Genomic DNA, 21,798 nt, shown 5'->3' with positions numbered 1-21,798 from the left:
AACTAGGCCTGTGGGTGTGTACCCACACTGCGCTCTTGGAGCGTAGGGCCTGGATTCCACTTGCCCTTCTAATGTCATTCAGGAGAGTATTTCATGACCGCAACTGGTATAAATTCATTCACTAGCCCACAAATATAGCCTAGTAGCCTCGGGAACTCAGACACTTCACACGAAGACCTTTACACTCTGCAGTGGAAGTCTCCAGCTGAGACCGGCAAAAGCTAAAGTCATGTGATCCACCCCTCCCTTTCCTTGCGTCACGTGTCTGACGGCCTGTCACGCAGGGTGTGCCTTCCCATTGGTTGGCTATGATCACGCGGTAGGGGCGGGGCCGGAAGCTTGGGTTCTGGCGGCAGCCACGGCCCCGAAGGCGCTTGGGGAAGGGCTAGGCACGGGGGAGGTGGTTACTTGCTGGATCCTGGTGCCGGTCATGTGACCGGAAGGGCTCGTGACGGACGCCGTCCCTCCTCGGCGCGGCCTGAGCGCCCGGCCCGACCCCCGCCATGGGGTGCTGCTATAGCAGCGAGAACGAGGACTCGGACCAGGTGCGGCCGCCGCGGGCGGGGCTCGGGAATGAGGGCTGAGACCCTGGGGCATGGGGCCCAGAGAAAAGTGTGCAGAAGAGGGTCACCTGGACTGCAGGGCTTACTGAGTACGGAGGCCCGGAGGGGACAGATTACAGAGGAGACGCCGGGCCGGGCTCCTATTCCTTTTAAAGCCCGAGTTCTTTCTGCACACCCCCCACGTTAAGATGTGCAGGCAGCCGCCTGTCCCGCTGAGCTCCTGCCCCTTCCCCTACTTTCAGACGTTTACAACTTAAAGGGTCCTCAGCCTCCGTCTCTGGGAAGCACTCCCTTCCCAGCTTCTTGTGCCTTCTCTGTGCTTGTATTAGTGGGCTTTGTGAATCCATTGTAGAGGTGGGTAAGCTGAGGCTCTTGAATTGCCCCGATATGAATCAGGAATCTGTGTATACTCTGAATCCTTGGGGTTGAAGAAGTAAGGTCACTGCTGGTTTGGAGTCAGGGAAGGCCTCTGGAAGATGGTGTCATTTGAGCTGATCAGTGAAGGATTTAACAGACACAGTGAGGGCATTGAGACGGTGGGAATTTGGAAGGCAACAAAATGGGTTTAGCTTTGGCTAGATTGCGAGGAAAGAGAGGTGGGATGGGAGCTCACTTTGGCCTGCCTCAATGCAGTCTCCGCCTGGGGCCTGAGGGCTCCTGTACCTAGAGGGGTGTTCTGGGTATTCGGCTGTAGATCTGATTCCTTAGCAGGAAGGGTTAGGCTGGGGCGGCCTGTACAGTTTTAAATTCTGCCTCTTCCCCTTGGTGTATTCTCACTTCTTGCTACACTTTAATCCCTGCCCTGCCTGCCTAACCTTTTTGAGGAGGGCAAGACCTTTTCAAGAAGAAGTCCCAAGTCTCACTTGCTGTCTTGGTTGCCACTGAGCCTGGATTCTACATTTCAAAACATATTGACAGGAAAACTGTAGAAAGATTTCAACAAGTAGTTCACAGTCTAGAGAAGTAGATGGTCACAGAAATGGATTTGTCACTGGTATAGGGGAAGTAGGTCTTTCCTCAGTGACTCACATGAATCTATTTTGGGTCAAAGACTTAAGCTTGGGAAGAAGTCATTTGTATGGGAGGCATGGGTGGCCCCTGGACCTCACTAAGTCTCCACACACCCAGTGAACATATATTCATATTTCTGTGCCTTATGTTAGGCGTGCCATCCAGGCAGTACTTCACACTTCACCTCCGGTTAGAAATTGGAGACAATACCTGTTTCTACTGGGAAAGCTATGGCCTAATGGGAAATTGTCCCATAAAGTATAATAATGGACTCTTGCACAGAATGAGTCAAGGGTTGACTTTTTGTGAGAAAGGATACCAGCTTTTGGAATTTCTCATTGGAATTTCTACTGTCCTGAATCTACACCTTCCCCTTGATGGGCTTTCACTTCTGGTGCTAGCTCCCAGAGATGGTGCTTGATCAGTCCTGGGTGATTTTTTTTTTTTTTTTTTTATGGTGGACCATCTTTAAATTCTTTATTGAACTTGTTACTGTATTGCTTCTGTTTTATGTTTTGGCTTTTTGACCAAAAGGCATGTGGGATTTTAGCTCCCTGACCAGAGATTGAACCTCCTCCCCCTGGAAGGCAAAGTCTTAACCCTGGACTGCCAGGAAAATCCCTGTCCTGGGTGATTTGAGGCCTCAGGTGAAGAAGGTCTGCTTTCCTAGTCTATGAGCCATAACCATTCACTGTCCACTGTCTCAGATCTTGGGCAGGCCTCTCTCCCATTCTCACATTGGACTCTTTGTTATAATAATAAAAAGAAATGTACATTATGTTACAGTTTTCAAAGATCTTTTACAGTTATCTTGCTTGACTTTTGTCCAACATCTGTCCTATAGGTTCTAGTTATGTCTATTTAAAGGTGAAGAAAAAGTTGAGAGAGGCTAAGTGATTTAGCCAAGTTTATAAAACAGAGGGCTTCCCAGGTGGCACAGTGTTAATGAATCCACCTGCTGTTGCAGGAGACGCAAGAAATGCAGGTTCAATCCCTGGGTCAGGAAGATCCCCTGGGGTAGGAAATGGCAACCCACTCCAGTATTCTTGCCTGGAAAATTCCATGGACAGAAGAGCCTGGTGGGCTACAGTCCATGGGGGTCTCAAGAGTCAAACACGACTGAACGATTGAGGAGACACACACATGGGCACACAAAACTGAGAAGTGCGACAAGCAAGGTGTTCTGCTGCCAAGGCCTGTCTTTATCCATTGTGCTAAGCAGTGTCTTCTGGCTGTGCCCACAGATCAGGTGGCCAGTCATAGGCAGACCACATACATGTCTGTGAAGAGAAGATGGTGAAACTCTTCCCAGGTTGACATTGACTTTAGGACAAATCTTGATGTGAAAAACCCTCCCCCGTGTTCCATTCACCCTTTTGGGGGTGGGGGCGATGTTATTTGTCCGCTCTGATGGTGGTAGCATGGCCTCTTCAACGAGTTTAGGGCCCAGGAAAACAATCTTGTTCTTTTTCTTCTGTTTGGCCTTGCTGGGTCTTCACTGCTGTGAGGGCTTTTCTCTAGTTGTGGCGAGCAGCATCTAAGTTGTGGTGTGTGGGCTTTTCGTTGTGGTGGCTTCTCTTGGTGGAGAGCACTGGCTCTAGGGCATGCCAGCTTCAGTAGTTACAGCACTTGGGCTCAGTAGTTGCACAGAGCCCTCCTGGGCTCTAGAGCACAGGCTCAGTAGTTGTGGCGCACAGGCTTGGTTGCTCTGTGGCAAGTGGGATCGTCCCAGATCAGGAATCGAACCTGTCTTTCCTGCATTGATAGGTGGATTCTTTAGCACTGAAACCCCAAATAGCCTTGTTCTTAAAGGACCCCGGATAGGGGAGAAGTGGCCTTGTCCTGCAGGAGCATCTGTCTGAAGTGTGGCTGGGGAAAAGATGGACATATAGAAAGCAACTCAGGCTTTATTATGGAGCCAGCTTTCCTTAGAGATCGTTTAATCTTTGGTACATGTTTTGTCTTTCAAGTTCTTTAATACTTAGCCTGTATTTTAGGTGGGTCAGGGGGTGTCTAAAGGAGTTGGGAGCTGATGAGGCTGGAGCCTAGAGCTTCTGTCTCACGCTGTTGGGAACGAAGGACATGGGCAGCCTAGGCTTGAGAAAGAAGAGGAATGTCAAAGGACTGACCTTGCCTAGGGTGGGGCAGGAGGAAATGTGCTCTGTAAGGAGAGTTGAGCTGTTGGCAGGGGAGCTGGGAGCCTGCAAGCGTGAAAGACTGTAATAGGAACTGAGATGGGCCTGGAACGGAGCACTAAGGAGTCTGGTGGTCTGGCACTGAAGGCTGGTGAGTCAACTCTAGCCAGGATGGCCCCTTGTCCCTAGCATCGTCCTGGGTACGCTTATTCTTTATACTTTGGATACCCAGTATGACGGCTTATCCATTTTGCAGCTGACACAAAGCCAGCAGGGATTTACAGCTGATGGGCTCAAGGCAGGGTTGTATTCAAAAAGATCGCAGTAGATTAGACCAAGGGACTAAAACAAGATGAGGAGAAATAACACGTAGCATTATATAGGACCAGGGAGACTTGGTTTGGTCTCAGGTCAGTTCAGGGGTTGTGGTGATTGGCACAGGCCGGCAGAAACAGGACTGCTGACGCTAAGGAAGCCACGTTCACAAAGGTGTGGCTTGGTGAGGGCGGGAGCAGCTCCATGTTCAGGGGAAGGTACTCTGGGAGCACCGAGTTAGGTTCTGGGAATCCCACGAAAAGAGGAAAGGAGAGTGAATGCCTGAGAGTAGAAGGGGCCTACCCTCAGGAAGGGACCTTTGGATGGCAGGACCCAGAGCCTGCAGCCGGGACTCCTGAGATAATATGAGGAATGGCCATCGAGAGGATGAGCTTGCTTTCCCTTGGGGCCCAAGGCCTTGTCTGGCCTCACAGGGCCTCTGGGAGCAGACAGTCTGACCAGAGAGGAACTGGTCTCGGGGATCAGAAGGGCCATACTCAGGCTCCTGATTTGTATCAGTGTCCCCTCTAGACCCCACTGTTTTTTCCACCTTCTCTGGCTTCCAGCCTCCAATATCCTTTCTCTACCAGGTGCTGGACTATTTCCTGCAGCTGCAAGGCTGTGACTAAATACCTACGTTGTGCCTCTGTCCATCTTTTCAGGGCCTCTAGGACTGCTTGGTTCCACTTTAGCTCATCCTAGACCACCACCAGCCTAGCTCCCAAAAGCAAGCAGGATCTTGGTCCTGGAGCGAACGCTTCTATACAGTTGGGCACTTGGGATTTTCCTAATAGAAATATTTTTGGTGCTTAAAGGTCAGAGCTGGGCTAAGAGGAGAGCCCAATACAGGTGGGTTGGACTAAGGGCCTCGGGGCTGATGTCTCCCCTGTGGTCTCTCCTAGGACCGAGAGGAGCGGAAGCTGCTGCTGGACCCTAGCAGCCCACCCACCAAAGCCCTCAATGGAGCCGAGCCCAACTATCACAGCCTGCCCTCTGCTCGCACCGATGAGCAGGCGCTGCTCTCCTCCATCCTCGCCAAGACAGCCAGGTGGGCATCACAGGACTGGGCCTGGGACAGCGCTCCTCCATCCATGTTAAAGACTGGGATGCGGGGCCAGACCCAGGATGCAGGGGACAGGTCAGTGGGAAGAGGCACTCCTGGGCCCAGTCGTGCTCCCGTGGGCAGGCAAGGACACGATTGTCAGATAGGCTTCGAGTTGTCACCTGGCAGGGAGTCTGTTCAGCCCTCTCGGAAGCACTTCTCACGTGCTCTCTCTCCTTTCCCCGAAGCAACATCATTGATGTGTCTGCTGCAGACTCCCAGGGCATGGAGCAGCACGAGTACATGGACCGGGCTCGGCAGTACAGGTGAGCTCCCGGCCGCTTGGAGCCTGAGGCCGCTGGGCCCTCCCTCTGCCTCCCTCTCCTCCAGCTGTGGAGCCTGGGCCCCAGTCCAGGCTCCTGGTCTGGGTGTGGCCCAGGAGGGTGGCCACAAATCACTCGGGTGCCTCAGTTGATGTTCATGTTCAGCTTGCCCTGTGACCTCCAAGGGTGTGGAGAGCAAAGGACGTGGGCCTGGAGAAGCTTTGCGGCGAGCCCAGAGAGGCTTTGCGGCGAGCTAAGGCCTCGTCACCTGCTTCTCTGGTCTGAGGGATGAGGCCTGCCTGGGCTGGTTGGGCCGACTACTGTGGCCTGACTGCCTGTCCCCACCCCCACCTCCCCTCCGCCAGCACCCGTTTGGCTGTGCTGAGCAGCAGCCTGACCCATTGGAAGAAGCTGCCGCCGCTGCCGTCTCTCACCAGCCAGCCCCATCAAGTGCTGGCCAGCGAGCCCGTCCCCTTCTCCGACTTGCAGCAGGTGAGCCACCCCTCGCCCCACCCTCTCCGCCTCTGAGGAGGTGGAGAAGTAGAGGGAGGGAACCCGGTAGCCTGTGGGCCCTGCTGTCTCCCACCTCACTCTTTTTCTCTCCTCCCCATGTCCTCTTTCAGCCTTCATTCTTTTTCTATTCTTTGTTCTTTCCGCCCGCCTTTCCCATCCGTGCCTTTCTCTTTGGCTCCCCGTCCGTCATCATTCCCTCCTCCCTGACCATCCAATCCCCCTCTCCCACTCCGGATCTCCCTTCTCACTCCTCTGTTTCTGTTTGTCTCTCCCCGTCCTCCTGTCCCAGGTCTCCAGGATAGCTGCTTATGCCTATAGTGCACTTTCTCAGATCCGTGTGGACGCAAAAGAGGAGCTGGTTGTACAGTTTGGGATCCCGTGAAGAGAGGGGGGTCCCTGGACAGCTCTTCTTCTCCTCTCTTCGCTCCGTCTCCACCCTGCCTCCCCTGGCCCCCAGCCACACTGCGGCTTATACAGTATCCTAACCTGCTACTAATCACAGAAGAAAGTGGAGGAGGAGGAGAAGAGTGAGGCGAGAAGCCTGAGCAAGTGAGGATGCAGCAAGGGAGGGTAGAACCATTTACTGGCCTTCGAAGCTCTGGCCAGGGGTGGGGTAGGGGTCACAGGGACAAGGCCCGGTAGCTCTCCCCCGTCACTGGGAAGGTGGAGGTGCCAGTGTGGGGGTGGTCACTAGGGGGCCTATTAGGGCCCCCTGCCCACCCTTCCTTGGCTCACTCCTGTCCCCCGTCCCTGACTTGGTGCTCACATGCACCTCACGAGGGCTTGTGACCAGGGTCTGGATGAGCTTGAATTTGAACGAGTTGAGTTTGTATTTCTAGCACCCTGGGTTTTTACATGTTTGGGGTTTTTTGGTTTTGTTTTGGTTTGTCATCCTCGATAAAGGACATGTATCCATCTGTGTGTTGGTTCCCGCCCCTCTGTCCTGCCCACCACCCTCCTTACTTGTGGCTACTCCAATCTGTGAGCGGCATGATGGACGAGGGGGAGGGGGTATCTTCTACGGGCACTAAATGGAATCCAGGAGATTCCCAGGTCTTAGCTTAGACTCGACCCATGCTAACCTCAGATTGGATAAGACTGCTTGTCCCTTCTCCAGCGATGGGAACACTATCAAAGCTGAACAGGCTGAACTCTGAGGCAGCCATCATCCTTGTGGGCATTGCCTCAGGCTCAGTGGAATTCCCAGGAAGCCCAGTGAGGGGGTGGAGGTCTGCACACAGACCAAGAGCACCTGATAACGGATTCAGCAGACACACAGTTTCAAGCAGAGGATTGTTTTTATCAAGTGGAATCTTAAGCAGAATCATAACACGTAGAGGATTGTTTTTATCAAGTGGAATCTTAAGCAGAATCATAACACATAAAACATGAGTGAGGAACTACTCTGATCTGATTGAAGTGGGGCGTCCAGAGGTCACAGCCCATCTTCCTGGCCTCCTGTCACAGAGGCCTCTGGGGCATCTCTACAGAACCTTGATGCTCTGCGAAGCAACTCTAACCTCAGGATATCTGAACTAAAGAACGCCAGAGGTCCCAGACAGGTTAGATACATTTCCCAGGGCTATGCCATCAGCTGAGGCCAGTGGGCCTTTCTTTCCATTTCCTCCTTGTTTCAGTGATGTAAGACCAGAACATGATGCTGGTTACCTGATTTGGGGGGCGTCTTTGCATGGGACAAGGTGATCTGCCGAACAGTTCAAATCATTTATTGTCAAACCAAATGGACCACCCTCAGGCCTTTAGGACTGCTGGGGTCCTGGGAACCTCAGAGTGCATTGTGCTTTATCCGGACCTTCTTCGGTTTGATGTTCATGCGTTTCCACACTTCAGCCGTTGTGCGGTCTGCTTTGGTGACCCCACTGAAGTCGAACGTGGTGATGTGGGGCAGGGTGCACAGCACATATTGCCTGTGGGGAAGACTTGGGCTGGGGGCCAGCCCCTTGGAGGACCCCTTTCCCCCTCTACCAGTCACTCCTGTCTCCCCTGACTGCAAGGAATGGAGGGACTTGAGTTTGGAGGAGACTGGATTTATCCTGACTGGCAAGCAAGAAATGCCTAAAGCCTTCTCCCTTCCCCGGTCCAAGCAGAGCAGAAGGATGGTGTTGGGTTTGTAACCCATGCTCTCCTTTCCCTCGTGGGGGCCTAGCCGGAGCCCACATCCAGGGCAGGGGACTCACCTATACCCCTTCTCCTCTTCAATGGGGTTCCCGTGCAGGGTCAGGCTCCGGAGCCGAGGGAGGGCAGCCAGCTTGTTCACTTCTCCAAGGCGCTGGATGCTGTTGCCATGGAGATAGAGGACACTCAGGTTGAAGAAAGTTGTCAGGACCTGTTGGGAAAGGAGACTGGAAGCTAGACTGGACAAAGCCGTGTATCTGCTCAGGACTGACTGGTGGCCAAAAAGGAAGTTTGGGGAACAACCTGTCACCTTCACAGCCATGCTGGATTGAGATTGACTTTAGCATTTCATTTACCTTTGAAGGGGTTCAGGGGCACCACACTTACAGCACTGTAATCCAAGGGGCAGGAAGTACGGACCTGGGTCCCACCACTGCCACTGACTTGGCAGGCACCTGTGTGCTCTCCCAGAGCCTTAGCTGTCCCTTCACTGAAGACCATTCCAGCTTTAGTGTTCTAAGATTGTCACAACAGGGGACAGTACCTTGCTAGGTACATCAGAGCTTTTAAAAGAACAGTTAAATTGAGATCCCTGCACCTGGGGAATAGTTTCCAAGTCATACGATAGCTCCTGCCTTTCCTAACATAGAACTTGGATGAAAAGAGGCCAGCCAGTCTTGTTTGTTCCTTCGCATTTAGCCTGAGTTCATGGAAAGTAACTGCTGTTCTTTTAGTGACTACCTCTATTGAAGAAGTTGGCACAAAGCACAGTGGGTGCCCAGTAAGCTACAATTTTACTTTAGCCTCCTACGCGAGGGCTTGGTGTGTGCTGGTTGCTTTTCATACGTTTTCGTTTAATCCTCACAAAATGTTTATAATGCTGGCCTTTTTATCCCCATTTTTCAGACAGGGAGGTTGAGGTTTTCAAAGGTTAGGAGCTTACCCAAGGTCACAAAGTCAGTAAGAGTCACATCTAAGATTTGAACCTATAACTGTGTGAGCCCACAGCTGTGTGCTTTGCACAGCACCATGCTGCATCACTACTTCCTTGACAGCGTGGGAGGTGGGGAGACTGGGGCTGGACAAGGTGGCTTTGGGCCCGCCCTGACTGGACTCACAGGATCAATGGAAGTCAGGTCATTGAAGGACAGGTCGATCCAGGCCAGGTTCTCTGGATGCTCCAGGAGCTGTGAAACCGCATGGTTGAAGTCTCTCAAGTCAGTGAGGACATTGTTGTTTAACCACAGGGACTGGGTCATTGACTTCCCCGACTTCGCGTGCCTTACTGGTCGTAGCCCTGTCCGGGGCTCCTCGCTTAACAGATCTGTGGGCACAGAGTGAGCTTTGGGTATGTTATCTTTGCTTTTCTGGCTCTGGGGGGTGGGAAGGGACAGAGCTGGGAGGGTTTGTAGCTAGAGGAGCTGGCAGGGCCATAACCCCATGCTTGTGTCTTGTGCAACTGCATGCACTGTCCCACAGGCCCCAGCAGTTGGAGCTTGGATTAAGGGCCAAAGACTTCCCATCCCAGGCTCTTGGTTTGGGTCACATGCTCATGTCGACTGTCATTAGGTTCTCTGTATACCACCCCTTGGAGAAGGAAATGGCAACCCACTCCGGTGTTCTTGCCTGGAGAGTCCCAGGGATGGGGGAGCCTGGTGGGCTGCCGTCTCTGGGGTCGCACAGAGTCGGACACGACTGAAGCGACTTAGCATTAGCATACCACCCCTGTGTGGGAATTGGAGGGAGGCACATTTTATAGATGAGGAAACCAAGAACAAGAGATGTTGGACCTGAGCCAAGATGCTAAAGCACAAAATCCAGGATTAGCCACCAGCAGACCCTATAGAGTTTCACTTCAGTGTTAACACACTCTGGATGTCCGTCCCCTTCTTCTGTTAATAGTAACTATGTGCATCATACTGGACATACAGTGGTGAACAAAATGAGCGAGAGGCTCTGTATGGTAATAGAGCAGGGGTAAAGCAGATGTTTGTCTTGGAGGCGTCACGTGGGCAGAATGAAAGCAAAACAGTCAATATAATATGATAAATGGTCTTTAAATTGTGGAAGCACAGGCGAGGGGCTCCCAACCCAGTCTGAGACCTCAGGCAAGTTTCCCAGGGAAGGCTGAGCCTGAGCTGGATATCTCAGTGGGTTAGGAGACATTAATCAGGCAAAGGAGTGGAAAAGGTGAGAAGAGCGCTAGCAAAGGCACAGAGGTATGGGGTAGCATGGGCACACACGTATGTGCTGTGCAAGGGGGCAAGGAGGGGAGAGGAGGCGAGGAGCCTTGAAGACCAGGTTGAGCATCTTAGACTTTATCCTGTAGGAGGTGGGAAGCCACTGGGGGGTTGAAAGCAAAGGAGATGATTCACATCTTTCAGAAATGAAAGATCGCTCTGAAGCTTCCATTTTGGCTTTCAGTCATCCAAGCAAGGATGAAGGGGACACACAGCATGACTTGACAGTTGACTAGATGTAAGGGTAGAATAATATTCAAGGTGTTGTTCAGTTTCTTGGTATTTGGGGAAATGTCAGTCCTATGGGGTGATGGGGATGAAAAGGAGAAGCACGGTTGGGAAGGTGGGAGTTCAGGCTTGGCCGTGGCATGTCTGAGGTTCCTCTAGTACAGGAAAGAGGAGCAGCCAAGTAAGCAGTTGGATACGAAAGTCAAGCTCAGGAGAGACAGACTTGAGAATCATTAGCATAGGCTGTATAGAAGTTAGTAAAATAGATGAGATTGTTCAAGCAGAGTGAGAGGAGAGGGGGAAGGAGAGAGGAAGAGGGGGATTCCATTTAAAGAAGTCAGTGAGTCACCAGGGCAGGGCAGGGAAAACCAGGATGGGATAGTTTTAAAGATGCTCAGGGAATCCATAGTCTGTAGGCGTTTCAGGGAAATAAACTGAAAAGTAATTTTGGCAACTCAGAAGTCCTTGGTGACTGTTGAGGGCTGTTTCAATGAAATGACAAGGGCCTGGGGGCAAGCTAGATTGGAGTGAATTCAGGAGCAAATGAAAGGTAAGGAAATATAAACAGGTGGTATAAACAGCACCCTCAGAAAGTTTGGCTGAGGAGTAGAGTTGGAAATAGAGCAATTTTTTTTTTTAAAGAGCGATCTTAGAACCCATCTGTATGGACCCCTTCCCTTCTTTTTTTTTTTTTTGTTTTTCAACAAATAAGGTCCATGCAGAGAATGGGCTCTGCCTAAGCTCACAGACTTGTAAGTGGCAGAGCCAGAACCACTCATCAGCTCAGCTGAGGTGATTAGATGTTTCCTGTTGTTCCTATTATGCCTTTAGTTACTTGTCTAAAGCTGCCTCCTAGAAAGGAAATTATTTAGTATTTTCTGAACTGGCCAGCTTGTCTTCAACCTCCCCTCAGCTCTGACTGGACACGCTTCTCTTCCACCCCTACCCAACTTGAACTCAGCTGCAGGTCAGGCAGCATCCACCAGATGGCTCTCTGTATTAGTCCTGGAGTGAGCACAACCCACAGGTGGGGCCTGAGGGTGGGGGGAGGTGGCAGGAGGGTCCTGTCCTGGAGGAGAGTACCCTAGCTTATGAATAAACTAATCCTGACCTGTGTAGCCTCACATCTCCTGACTTCGAACCCTGAGATGAAAGAGGAGTAAAAGTTAAGATCAAAATAAACCTGCATACGGACTAGTCTCCAGTTTGATGAGGCAGTGGCTTGGGAATACCACCAAGCATAGGGCTGATCCCTAGCTCAGGGGGAGCTCCTGGGGATGGCATTGCCTAAAAGTTGAGGCTGCCTGGGGTTGCTGTTATCACAGGTGGAGGAGGGAGTCCAGGTTGCTATGGTTACTGAGAATCAGACTCCATCACAGCACTGCATTGCCCGAGGATCAGTCAAAGCTGCCCTGTTCAGAGTAGGCCAAGATAGGGCTGGAAACTGGACCAAAACGCCAACATTCAAAGAACTGCGGATTGTCTACCTCCAGGATGATCTGAGGAAAACATAATCTGTCTTCATATCTCCTGAAGGGTTGCCGTGCAACTTTCCCCATGTGTCCCCAGAGGGCAGGAGTTAGTCTGATGTGAAGAACTTCTGTATGTCATTGCTCACCCTGGAATGGAAGGGTTGGGAGGTGTGTGGCGTTGGACTCCCTAAGCTGTAGGAGTAGTTAGAGGACTGTGCATTGGAGGTGGTAGGCTGTTTGTCTTCTAAAGTCACTGTCATTTCAGATTCTGTGCTCCATATATTAATTCGGGAAATTGTGTACCAAGTTCCCCCAAACCACCCTGTCCTCTAACCCCAATTCTAAGTAAATACACCAAGTGCTGTGGAGAACCTGAGGCAACTGGCCTTTTGGGGCTTAGATGTACCTCTCTGCTTGTCCCTTCCTTGCTTAGCAAGAAGCACCATGCCTGGCATACGTGTACAGACTGACACACATATTTAGAAGTGCTTAATCATAGTTCGGTGCTCAGTATTTAAGTACTGAATGAAAGGGCATCTGTACAGATTATGTTTGGTGCTGTGCAGTTATCCTTGGTCATAGTAACTTCTCTCCTCATTCTGAGGACTGTGGAGGGCAGAACTACATCTCCCCACTCAGAGCTAGGAATTCCCAGGGTGGGTGGGAGTCATACTTCCTTCTTCCTCTGTCACCTCAGCTATCTTGTGCATAGCCATTATTTCAGCTACAACCCTGTGGAACATGGACTCCCATCAGTCAGAAGTGATGGTGTGCATAAGAAAGGAAGATCACAGCCAGTGGGTGTGTGAGAGAACAAGCAGGAGTTATTGTTGTGACTGATGTCAACCCAAGTTATAAGTACCCTAAACCCAAACCCAAGTAGTATCCAGTATCCTTGATAACTATTCATCTGCTTCTTGAACTTAAAGGTGGCCGCTGATTACCTAAGAGAGACAACCAAAACCAGGTAATGCGTCTAAGATAGGCCAGCCTGTGTTCTGTGAGGGCAGACGTACTGATGTGTTTATGAGAGCAGATAACAAAGACAGAAGAACTTCCCTGGGAAGCATATTACCTTGAGAATATGATCTTGCTGAAGCCTCCCTCTGTCCCCTCCTGAGAGGTACTAACTGCCCCCTTACAAACACACTGAAAGATAAGATGAGCGTGGGCAGTGCTGGAACATGCAATAAGTGTGGGTGATAATGGAATAAATGTGGGTATGACCGGAATGAATATAAAATTTGTCAATAACTATTTTGACTGCAAACATTCCAGTTTGTTAGTAACAAGACCGTGCATGTTTCTACTGGTGATCAGGACAGGCTTGTGTCCTGAGATAGGAGAGAAGGTTCTGCCTGTTGACTGGGATGCTGAAGCAGCCTGTATTTTTCTTTTATTAGTCTCTTCTCTCCAAGTAAGAAATGGAGAATAAAACTATCAGCTGATAGACGAGCTCCCCAGTTTTCTTCCACCTGACTTTCCTGCTGTAGCCTGGATTCTTTTGAAGAACATCAGTTACCCTAAAAGCCCCCTGGGTTCCTTTCAGATGTGCTGATTTTTTAAAAGGTCAGATTCTTCCACTCCCACCTCCCTACCCACTACTTCTCCCCCAAATGATGTCAAAAATCCCATAGGCTTATGGGAAGAATCTCTTTAGGCTTTTAAATAAAGGGCTGGTTTCTCCCTAGGGACCACACCCAGCCGGGCTGCCATGGTGAGTGGAGTGCTGTGCTCTGGGGGCTGACCTTGGGTCACGTGGATGCTTCGGAAGGAGTAGTCAAGAGGGGGCTCTTGCACTGAAGTGTTCATATAGTTCCGTTTGTTCATAGCTCAGGCCATCATTTGTCAGGTGTAAGCATGGGCCCTGGGAATCCGGGTTCAGCCTGGGAGGACAGAGAAGGACTGGTGTTCGGCTTTTGGGTTTTCCCCAGAGCCCTCCACCCCAGCTTTGTGTGGCTGCATTTCTACTTGAAGATCCCAATCATGATTCCTTGCATTTGTAGGGCACTTCCTACTTCTCCAAGCACCTTCACATCCCTGAGAGTTCACTGACAGGTAAAACACCTTCTACTTTCCAGATGAAGAAACTGAGACCCCAGGGTGAAAGCACTTGCCCAAAGTTAAGCCAGTGAGTCAGCTGAGGACTGCCATTATAGTCTCCTGAATCCTACTCTGAGACCCTTCCTGCTACTCCACAGTAGTTACCACAGATACCTATCTTGATACCTATCCTCTGATGACATCAGCTGGGCTATTCTGTTGCTTAATAAACCCCTGAGGGCCTGTAGTGAATTTGGTGTCTGCCAGCCCTTTGCAGCCTGACACAGATGGGGATTTGCTACCTTCTCTGCTTGTCTGTCAGCCCCCGTCATCTTTCCATCCAAAGACCTTTCAGCTACATCCTGAATGTAGTTGTACATATATAAACACACACACGTACACATAAAACCAGAGTCTGCCTCACTCTCACTCACCTGTCACTGATGCCTGAAACTCCACCATTAGGGATTCACTCCTTTGGGTTCAGGGATTGTTCCCTGTTAAAATGGAAATACCCCCAGAGGGGTGAACAGTGTTACCGTCATTTACAATGTGGTGTGAATTGTCTTATCAGATCCTTTCCAATTTGTTGGCTCAAATAAAGCTGAGAATTTTCCCAGACTGGGCAGAGCCATGAGACCACCACTCACCTGGGGAGGGGAGAGCTGGCACACTTTGCCAGAGGGGGTTTGTATGTGGCACAAACAGAAGGTAAATAGACTGACAAGCATGTGTCCCAATCAACCTCCCCTTCTCATGCCATCCACCACTGTCAACTTTGCATTTACTACTTCACTTGTTTTCTTAAAGGACTTGAGGTATTTTTATCGTAATAACACGCTCATGGAAAAGGCTGATTTGTAGAAAAGAGCTGTCCTGATAGAAATATAATGAACGTCACAAATGCTGGCCATGTGTGTAGCTTTTTTCCCCACATACATAATTTGAATTTTCCTAGTAGCTGTATAAAGAAAAGTCAAAAGAAACAGGTGAAATTAGGTTTAGTAATATATTTTATTTAACCCACTATGTCCAAAATGTCATTCAACATATAATCAATATTAAAAATTGAGATACTTTACACTTACAGCACATCCCAGCTGGAACAAGCTACCTGTCAAGTGCTCAGTAGCCGCATGTGAATACAGGCTACCCTACTGGACAGTATGGATGCAGAAAATGAAAACATGGAAGAGAAAGATTAGAAGCCAGAATAAAGGAAGTGAGAGAGAAGTACCAGGGAATTAGAAAACTCTGCTTATCCCCGAAATTTCCTGGAAGCTGAAGCAAAAGGGGAAAATTTAGCATATGTGGTTCTCATCATTTGATTCAAATAAATCATTTGTATGCAGAGACAATGAAATTCACAAATGTTATTAAAATGGAATTTCTCTTAAAAACCACAGACCTGGTAGCTTGTAATTCCACTTAAGCTTAATACAGTCCAGGTAAATTAGTTTTTTGGTGACTTAACATATGCAAGGATAGAGTGGAACAGGTTTAGAGGAATGGAAAGTGAATTTCTTCCTCTCAAAAAAGCAGCAGCCTCAGGAATTCCCTGGTGGTCCAGTGGTTTCACTGCTGAAGGTGCAGGTTTGATCTCTGGTTGGGGAACTAAGATCCCACAAGCCGTGCAGTGCAGTCAAAAAATAAAATATATATAAAAAAGTGAGATCTGTCAGCACACTTACAGGTTAGGAGAAAAAGCATTCTCAACTGAGTTTTGGGAAAATGCTGGCTTGAGTCACTTGACAGCTGAATTGTCAAGTGTGGGACAGACCTGGTGGGCATGGGTTGTCAGGAGTTCTCAATCATTGGATATCAAATCTACAGACATGACAAAAAACACTTTATTCTTTTGTAGAAATAGAGGAAGGTGGCTTGTGTTCTCACCTAGACTTGAGGACCCACAATGAGTTTGATGCCTCTGAGTGAGACTGGATATTTTCTCAAAGTGAGTCCTGTGTTGGGACCTCAGAGTTCAGCCCTACAGGACATGGATTTTAGTTTACAGTATTTAAGGGCAGATTTTTATCATTAGTCTCCTTGACCATCAGAGAACCTCAGTGGTGTTCCAAAGGGCTTCTGAATTTGTGTAGCACCAGCTGCTGGTGCATTTTTCTGGAAGAGTTAGTATTAAAAAATGGAGCCCCGATAGTTGGATAAATCAGCCTATTGGAAAGGGTTATTAGTTTTCTCCATTTAAACAACAGCTCAGGCTGTGAACTAGTATTGGGTCTTATTCATCATCTAATACAGGACCTGGCTTATAGACACTCGGGAAATGTTTGTGGGAGGAAAGAATTGAGACACTGCCAAATACAAGGATTTCTGTTTTGGGAGTGTTGATGCTAAACTGCTCTTTCTAACAATTGGCTTCAAGATTCAGCTGTTTGAGTCCACACCTTATTCATAGTAAGATATTTAATTCAATTCTTCGAACATTTGTTGAGTGCCTGCTGTTCTATGCCTGACCAGAAGGAATGAAGCCAAGATACAAATAATAGAACCCTGTCTGTCATGAGTACAGGAAGGCCTGCTGGGTTGCTATTGGTTGTAGAAAACCAGCCTGCATCCAGTTCTAAGAAACAGCTGCATACTTAGTGGATACTCTTGTATTTCAATACTCAGCTCTAGTGTACCCTCTTCAAAGACTTTCTTCCCAAATAAAATTGATCATTGTGTCCTGTATTAATTCTCTGGATGAACCTTATCATGGTCTCCCCTGTATCCATCTCTTTTGCCCTCTGACTTTTAATAGTTCCATCCACTCTGATGCTTGGTTCAGCCATGTGACTTGCTTTGGCCAAAAGGATGCTGGTAAACATGAAGCAAACAGAAGCTTAAAGAGAGGACCTGCCCTCGTGCTCTTTGTCAGTGCCAAGAGAACACCGCTAGCCTGCTGGAGGGATATGAGAAACACGAGTAGGTGAGATACATGATAAAAAGAGCCAGCGATCCCAGGTGAAGCCATCCTAGACTAGCCTATAGCCAGCCCACCCCGAGTCAAGATCAGGAGAGTCACCCAACCCACATGTGACTGCAAACACATGAATGAGTCCAGCCAAGACCAGATGAAACACATGGCTGACTCAGAGACCTGTGAGCAATAATACATGTTTATTGTTTTGAGCCACCATGGTTTTGGATGGTTTGTTATGTAGCAGTAGCTAACAGATACATGCCCCCACTGTACTTTGAAAAAAATTTCATCACAGCCTGTTTCCTCATTTGTAAAATGGAGACAAACCCTGTCTTGAAAACTGTTGTATGTCCTGTAACAGAGGTTCAATAAATAAAACCGGTTGTTCTCTCTGTACTCATAGGCTTGAGGACAGGGACAGAAAGCAGACTTCTTTCTCTCTTCCCACCTTTCCACCTACCCTGCAACTGAGCCTAAAGTGAAATGAAGTCGCTCAGTCGTGTGCGACCCTTTGTGACCCTGTGGACTGTAGCCCACCAGGCTCCTCTGTCCATGGGATTCTCCAGGCAAGAATACTGGAGTGGGTTGCCATTTCCTTCTCCAGGGGATCTTCCCGATGCAGGGATCAAACCCAGGTTTCCCACATTGCAGGCAAACGCTTTAACCTCCGAGCCACCAGGGAAGCACTGAGCCTGAGTATTCACTAAAGGCTTGATGGACAAATGGATAAATAGAAAAATGAATGAATGAATGAATGAATGATATCTTCAGGGTGTCACATAGTTAGCCTTGAAGTGACATATGTGAGGAGAAGTGTCAAGCTGTAAGGTTGCCTTATTCACTCCAGTGGCTGTTTCTGGAGTCTTTCTCCAAAGCTGCTATTCAGCCTCATGACCAAGAGCTAGTCAGACCCTAGTGCCTTCCTCATTTGCCTACACTGATTGACTTGATGAATGACAGGGTTAGGGGCATACCTACTCTGTTTCGAAGTTTTTCTTGCAACTGGAAATATCATTTACTGTTTTTTAACTTTGAAAGTTAACATGATAGCTGAACGAAGTCAAATAGCATAGAGAGGTACATAGAGTAGCAACTAAAAGTGTGACTCCCCATCTCACTCTCCAAGAACGCTCATGATTTACAGTTTGGGAATACAACCTCCTATAAGACATACATAACAAAAATATATTTTAAAATGAACACATTCTGTCTATTCCTTTGTAAACCTATTTTTTTTCCTTTTCAAATTATTGTAGATTATTTTACCCTTTTTAATAGCTGCAGTTTCCCACAGAATTTGTGTGTAACTTGCTTTACTTAATTTAACTTCATTTAATCAATCCCAAGTTGGTGATGGAAATTTGTTTTCAGTTTGGGGAAACTGCTAACAATTGCAATCCCTTCCCTCTCAGGTAAGTAGCAACATGATGGCCCAGGAAGCTTTGAGAAATATTCAGATGAAGAGATCTGATAGGAGATTCAACAGCCTGGCCCCAGTAAGAGCTATTTATGGGCTACAGGTGGAAGGAAAAATCGAAGAATGTCATGAAAAGTTTGCCACATAATCTAATGTATTCTGGGAAGATACATCTCCAGGTACCAAAGGGAGGCCCCAAATTCAACCTGGTTCTTGCCCCTCCTCCCCCAAAACACTTCCATTTCTTAGCCTCACCTCCAATTTCGCAGTCCAGCCAAATTCAACTACTCAGAGTAAGTTTCCTGTGCCTGCCTCTGGGCTTCTGCACATCCAGCTTTCTCTGCTTGGTGTACAGTTTCTTCTTTTCTGCTGTGCTAACTTTTAATGACTCAGCTCCGGTTTCCCTTTTTTTCCCCTGAGAAGCCCACCCTCATATCCAAGTCTGGGTGTGCAACTTTTCTTCTGGCCTCCCAATGCACCCTTTATTTACCCTGGTAGCACTCATAACATTAAGATTATCTCCTAACTACCTGTGTTTACATAAATTCCACTGGGGGCAGAAGCCATGTTTTTCTCATGGCTGTATCCCTACAGTGGTGGCAAGAGTTATTTAGTTGCTTAATCATGTCTGACCCTTTGTGATTCTATGGACTGTAGCCCACTAGGCACTTCTGTCCATGGGATTTCCCAGGGAGGAATACTGGAGTGGGTTGCCATTTCCTTTTCCAGGGGATCTTCCTGACCCAAGGATCAAACCTGCATCTCCTGCATTGCAGGCAGATTCTTTGACTATTGAGCCACCCCGGAAGCCAGTGGTGGCAAGTAGTAAGTACTTAACAATATGTTAAATACTGTATCAGTGAATAATACTATAAAGGAGAGGGACACAAAGTTGCTATAATTGAGGGCTCTGAGCTGGTCTGGGCTCAGTCAGGGGAGCTATTCCTGAAGAAGTGACTCCAAGAAATCTGAAAGATAAATGCAAATAACTATGGCATAGGGAAAAGATGAACATTTCAGGAAGAGATAACAGCATGTGCAAAGGCTCTGTGGTGAGTGGTTTCTTGGAAATTTTGAAGACCTTAAAGAAGGCCATATAACTGGAGGGAGAATGGGAAGGAAATTGTATGGTTAGACTGGAGGTTGGAGAGGTGGGCAGGAGCCAAGTTGCTGCTGCTGCTGCTAAGTCGCTTCAGTTGTGTCCGACTCTGTGCGACACCATGGACAGCAGCCCACCAGGCTCCTCTGTCCATGGAATTCTCTAGGCAAGAGTAATGGAGTGGGTTGCCATTTCCTTCTCTGGGAGCCAAGTTGAGATGTTGCCTAATGCTAAGAGCAGTAGGAAGCCCAAGGTATATTTTTAATTGGGAATGTTGTGGGAGAAGTGAACAATATCAGATTTGCATTTTGAAGGATTAGTCTTGTTGCAGTATGCAAAATGGCTGGGAGGGAAGGCAGGAAGGATGTGATGGGAGCTAGGACTAGAAAAAAAGATACTTAGAAGTAAAGTTGACAAGATTTTATAATGGATGGGAATGGAAGAGGTATTAAAGATAACTCATTTTTTTTACTTCTGTAATGGTGGATACAGTGAGACATTGGAAGAGATCCTGGCTTGGAGTACATAGAGATGATGAGTTCAGCTGAAGACATGCTAAAGCTGAAACTCCAGTACTTTGGCCACGTCATGCGAAGAGTTGACTCATTGGAAAAGACTCTGATGCTGGGAGGGATTGGGGGCAGGAGGAGAAGGGGACAACAGAGGATGAGATGGCTGGATGGCATCACTGACTCAATGGACGTGAGTCGGGGTGAACTTCGGGAGTTGGTGATGGACAGGGAGGCCTGGCATGCTGCGATTCATGGGGTCACAAAGAGTCGGACACGACTGAGCGACTGAACTGAACTGAACTGAAGACATGTTTGTATGTCTTTGAGATATATGAAGGAGCTATTAAAGATGCAATTGGTTCTATAGATCTGGAGCTTGGGGAGGAGGTTGGGCAGGGTTGGAGATACATACTTGTGTACTGATGCATATAGGCGGTAAACAAAGATGTGGATAAGACAATTCAAGAGGCGAGTGAGGTGGGAAGTTAGCCTAGGACAAAGCATGAGGGAGCTTTAAGATAGTAAGTGACTCAATTAGGGTCAGTTAGGAGTCAACCAGAAGCTAGCTAATCATGGCAGGACCAGACACAGGTGCTATATTAGATTGTTTACTTCTTGTTTAGTTAAATCTGTTTGATTTCCATTGCCTTCAGTCTCTCTAGTTCCCTTTCCCCATTTAAACTTTCAAGGAAAGATCTGAAACTCATTCAGGGTGAAATGTCAATAACCCAATGTAGGCTATAAAAGGGTCTTTTGCCCCAGGGCAGTTAAACTACTTTGAAAAAGTCCTTAAGCTTACTGAGAGGCTGTAGGCTCAAGCTAGAGACTTGGCTGGAAGATGGCAAACTGGGGTCTAGTCCTAGTTGTCACTGACTTGGTGTGTGGCCTCCGGCAAGTCACTGCTCCTCTATAGGTTTCAGTTTTCCTATCTGTGATATGGGAATAAATATCCTTGGACTCACTAAGTTCAAAAGAAGACTGGATGTGAAAACACTAGTTAAGTCGCTAAATATAAAAAACCGGTCATGAATACTGTTAAAAGGAATGAAGCTTTAACTGCAGAACTTGGAGAAGCAGACCACAGAGTAGTGTAGGGAGAAAATATAATTTAAGGACAGAACCCCTAATAAATATGTGAGGGAAGATCCTGCTGACTCTCTGAAAAGGAGGCCCTACCCTGGGGTCTTCCTGCTTGGAAGGAAAGGGGCAGTTCAAGCCCCAGAAAGTTTCCTACATCGCCAGAATTAGGGACTATGATTTACTCTAATCCTACTCCCAGGTTTTGAAGACTTAGTCGACCAGAGGAAAACCAACCCCACGTTTGACGGCGTTTCAGATCTCCCAGGATATGTCACGGATTTGAGACAGTAGTACTGCGGGGAGGGATCTGTCTGGGTATGTTTCTCAGAATTCCCTTCACTCCCCTCGCCCATTTATCCCACAAAGGTTTGTGTCTTGTTCACTGTGAAAAGGAGTTAGAGGCAAGGGGTGGGGGGGTAGGTCTCAGGTTCCCAAGAAAGCAAGCTGTTAAGTCTTTCAGTGTGCCCCTCCCCTCTCCACAGAGTTCTTGTACCCTGGAGCAGGCTTCCTGTTTTCCCTCCCAACTCACCCGCAGTTGCTTCCCCTCCAGCCTCGAAGTCCACTACCTCAAGGTTACTCAGCGCAACTCCATGGTAACTGTTTACGTCACCACGTCCCCTCTAAGAGCCGTAGGCGCTGCCGCGATGCCTACCGGGAACTGTAGTTCCTCAAGGGAAGGGCTCCAAAGCCGCGGGTGGTGCTGGGATTTGCAGTCGTCTTTGCACTCAAGCCGCGGGCCAGGGTCC

At 48.5% G+C, this 21,798-nt stretch overlaps 2 protein-coding genes across 8 annotated transcripts; one reads left to right on the top strand and one right to left on the bottom strand.

The window, feature by feature from the left end:
- The first annotated feature begins 264 nt into the window (after positions 1-264).
- LAMTOR1 (late endosomal/lysosomal adaptor, MAPK and MTOR activator 1) lies at positions 265-6,821 on the top strand. The gene is made up of 5 exons (XM_061380724.1): positions 265-545; positions 4,927-5,072; positions 5,315-5,392; positions 5,755-5,881; positions 6,192-6,821. Exons 1-5 carry the CDS (start codon positions 504-506, stop codon positions 6,282-6,284), a joined length of 486 nt encoding a protein of 161 aa, XP_061236708.1. The 5' UTR covers positions 265-503; the 3' UTR covers positions 6,285-6,821.
- Positions 6,822-7,181: 360 nt separating this feature from the next.
- Positions 7,182-21,792, bottom strand: LRRC51 (leucine rich repeat containing 51). 7 transcript variants are annotated; one of them, XM_061380714.1, is made up of 6 exons: positions 21,705-21,730; positions 14,456-14,518; positions 13,727-13,864; positions 9,157-9,362; positions 8,101-8,249; positions 7,182-7,830 (listed from the first exon to the last, which is right to left on the bottom strand). In XM_061380714.1, exons 3-6 carry the CDS (start codon positions 13,806-13,808, stop codon positions 7,689-7,691), a joined length of 579 nt encoding a protein of 192 aa, XP_061236698.1. In that variant the 5' UTR covers positions 13,809-13,864; positions 14,456-14,518; positions 21,705-21,730; the 3' UTR covers positions 7,182-7,688. The 7 variants fall into 7 exon arrangements, with proteins under 7 accessions (XP_061236698.1, XP_061236694.1, XP_061236700.1 ...); XM_061380710.1 differs by lacking the exon at positions 21,705-21,730 and adding an exon at positions 21,582-21,628; XM_061380716.1 differs by lacking the exon at positions 13,727-13,864 and having other exon boundaries at positions 21,705-21,792.
- Positions 21,793-21,798: the final 6 nt, after the last annotated feature.

The sequence above is a fragment of the Bos javanicus genome, chromosome 15 (genome assembly GCF_032452875.1).
Source record: "Bos javanicus breed banteng chromosome 15, ARS-OSU_banteng_1.0, whole genome shotgun sequence".
Classification (NCBI taxonomy): domain Eukaryota; kingdom Metazoa; phylum Chordata; class Mammalia; order Artiodactyla; family Bovidae; genus Bos; species Bos javanicus.
The sequence above is the reverse complement of the archived record's forward strand: the minus strand, read 5'-3'. Positions and strand labels throughout refer to the sequence as shown.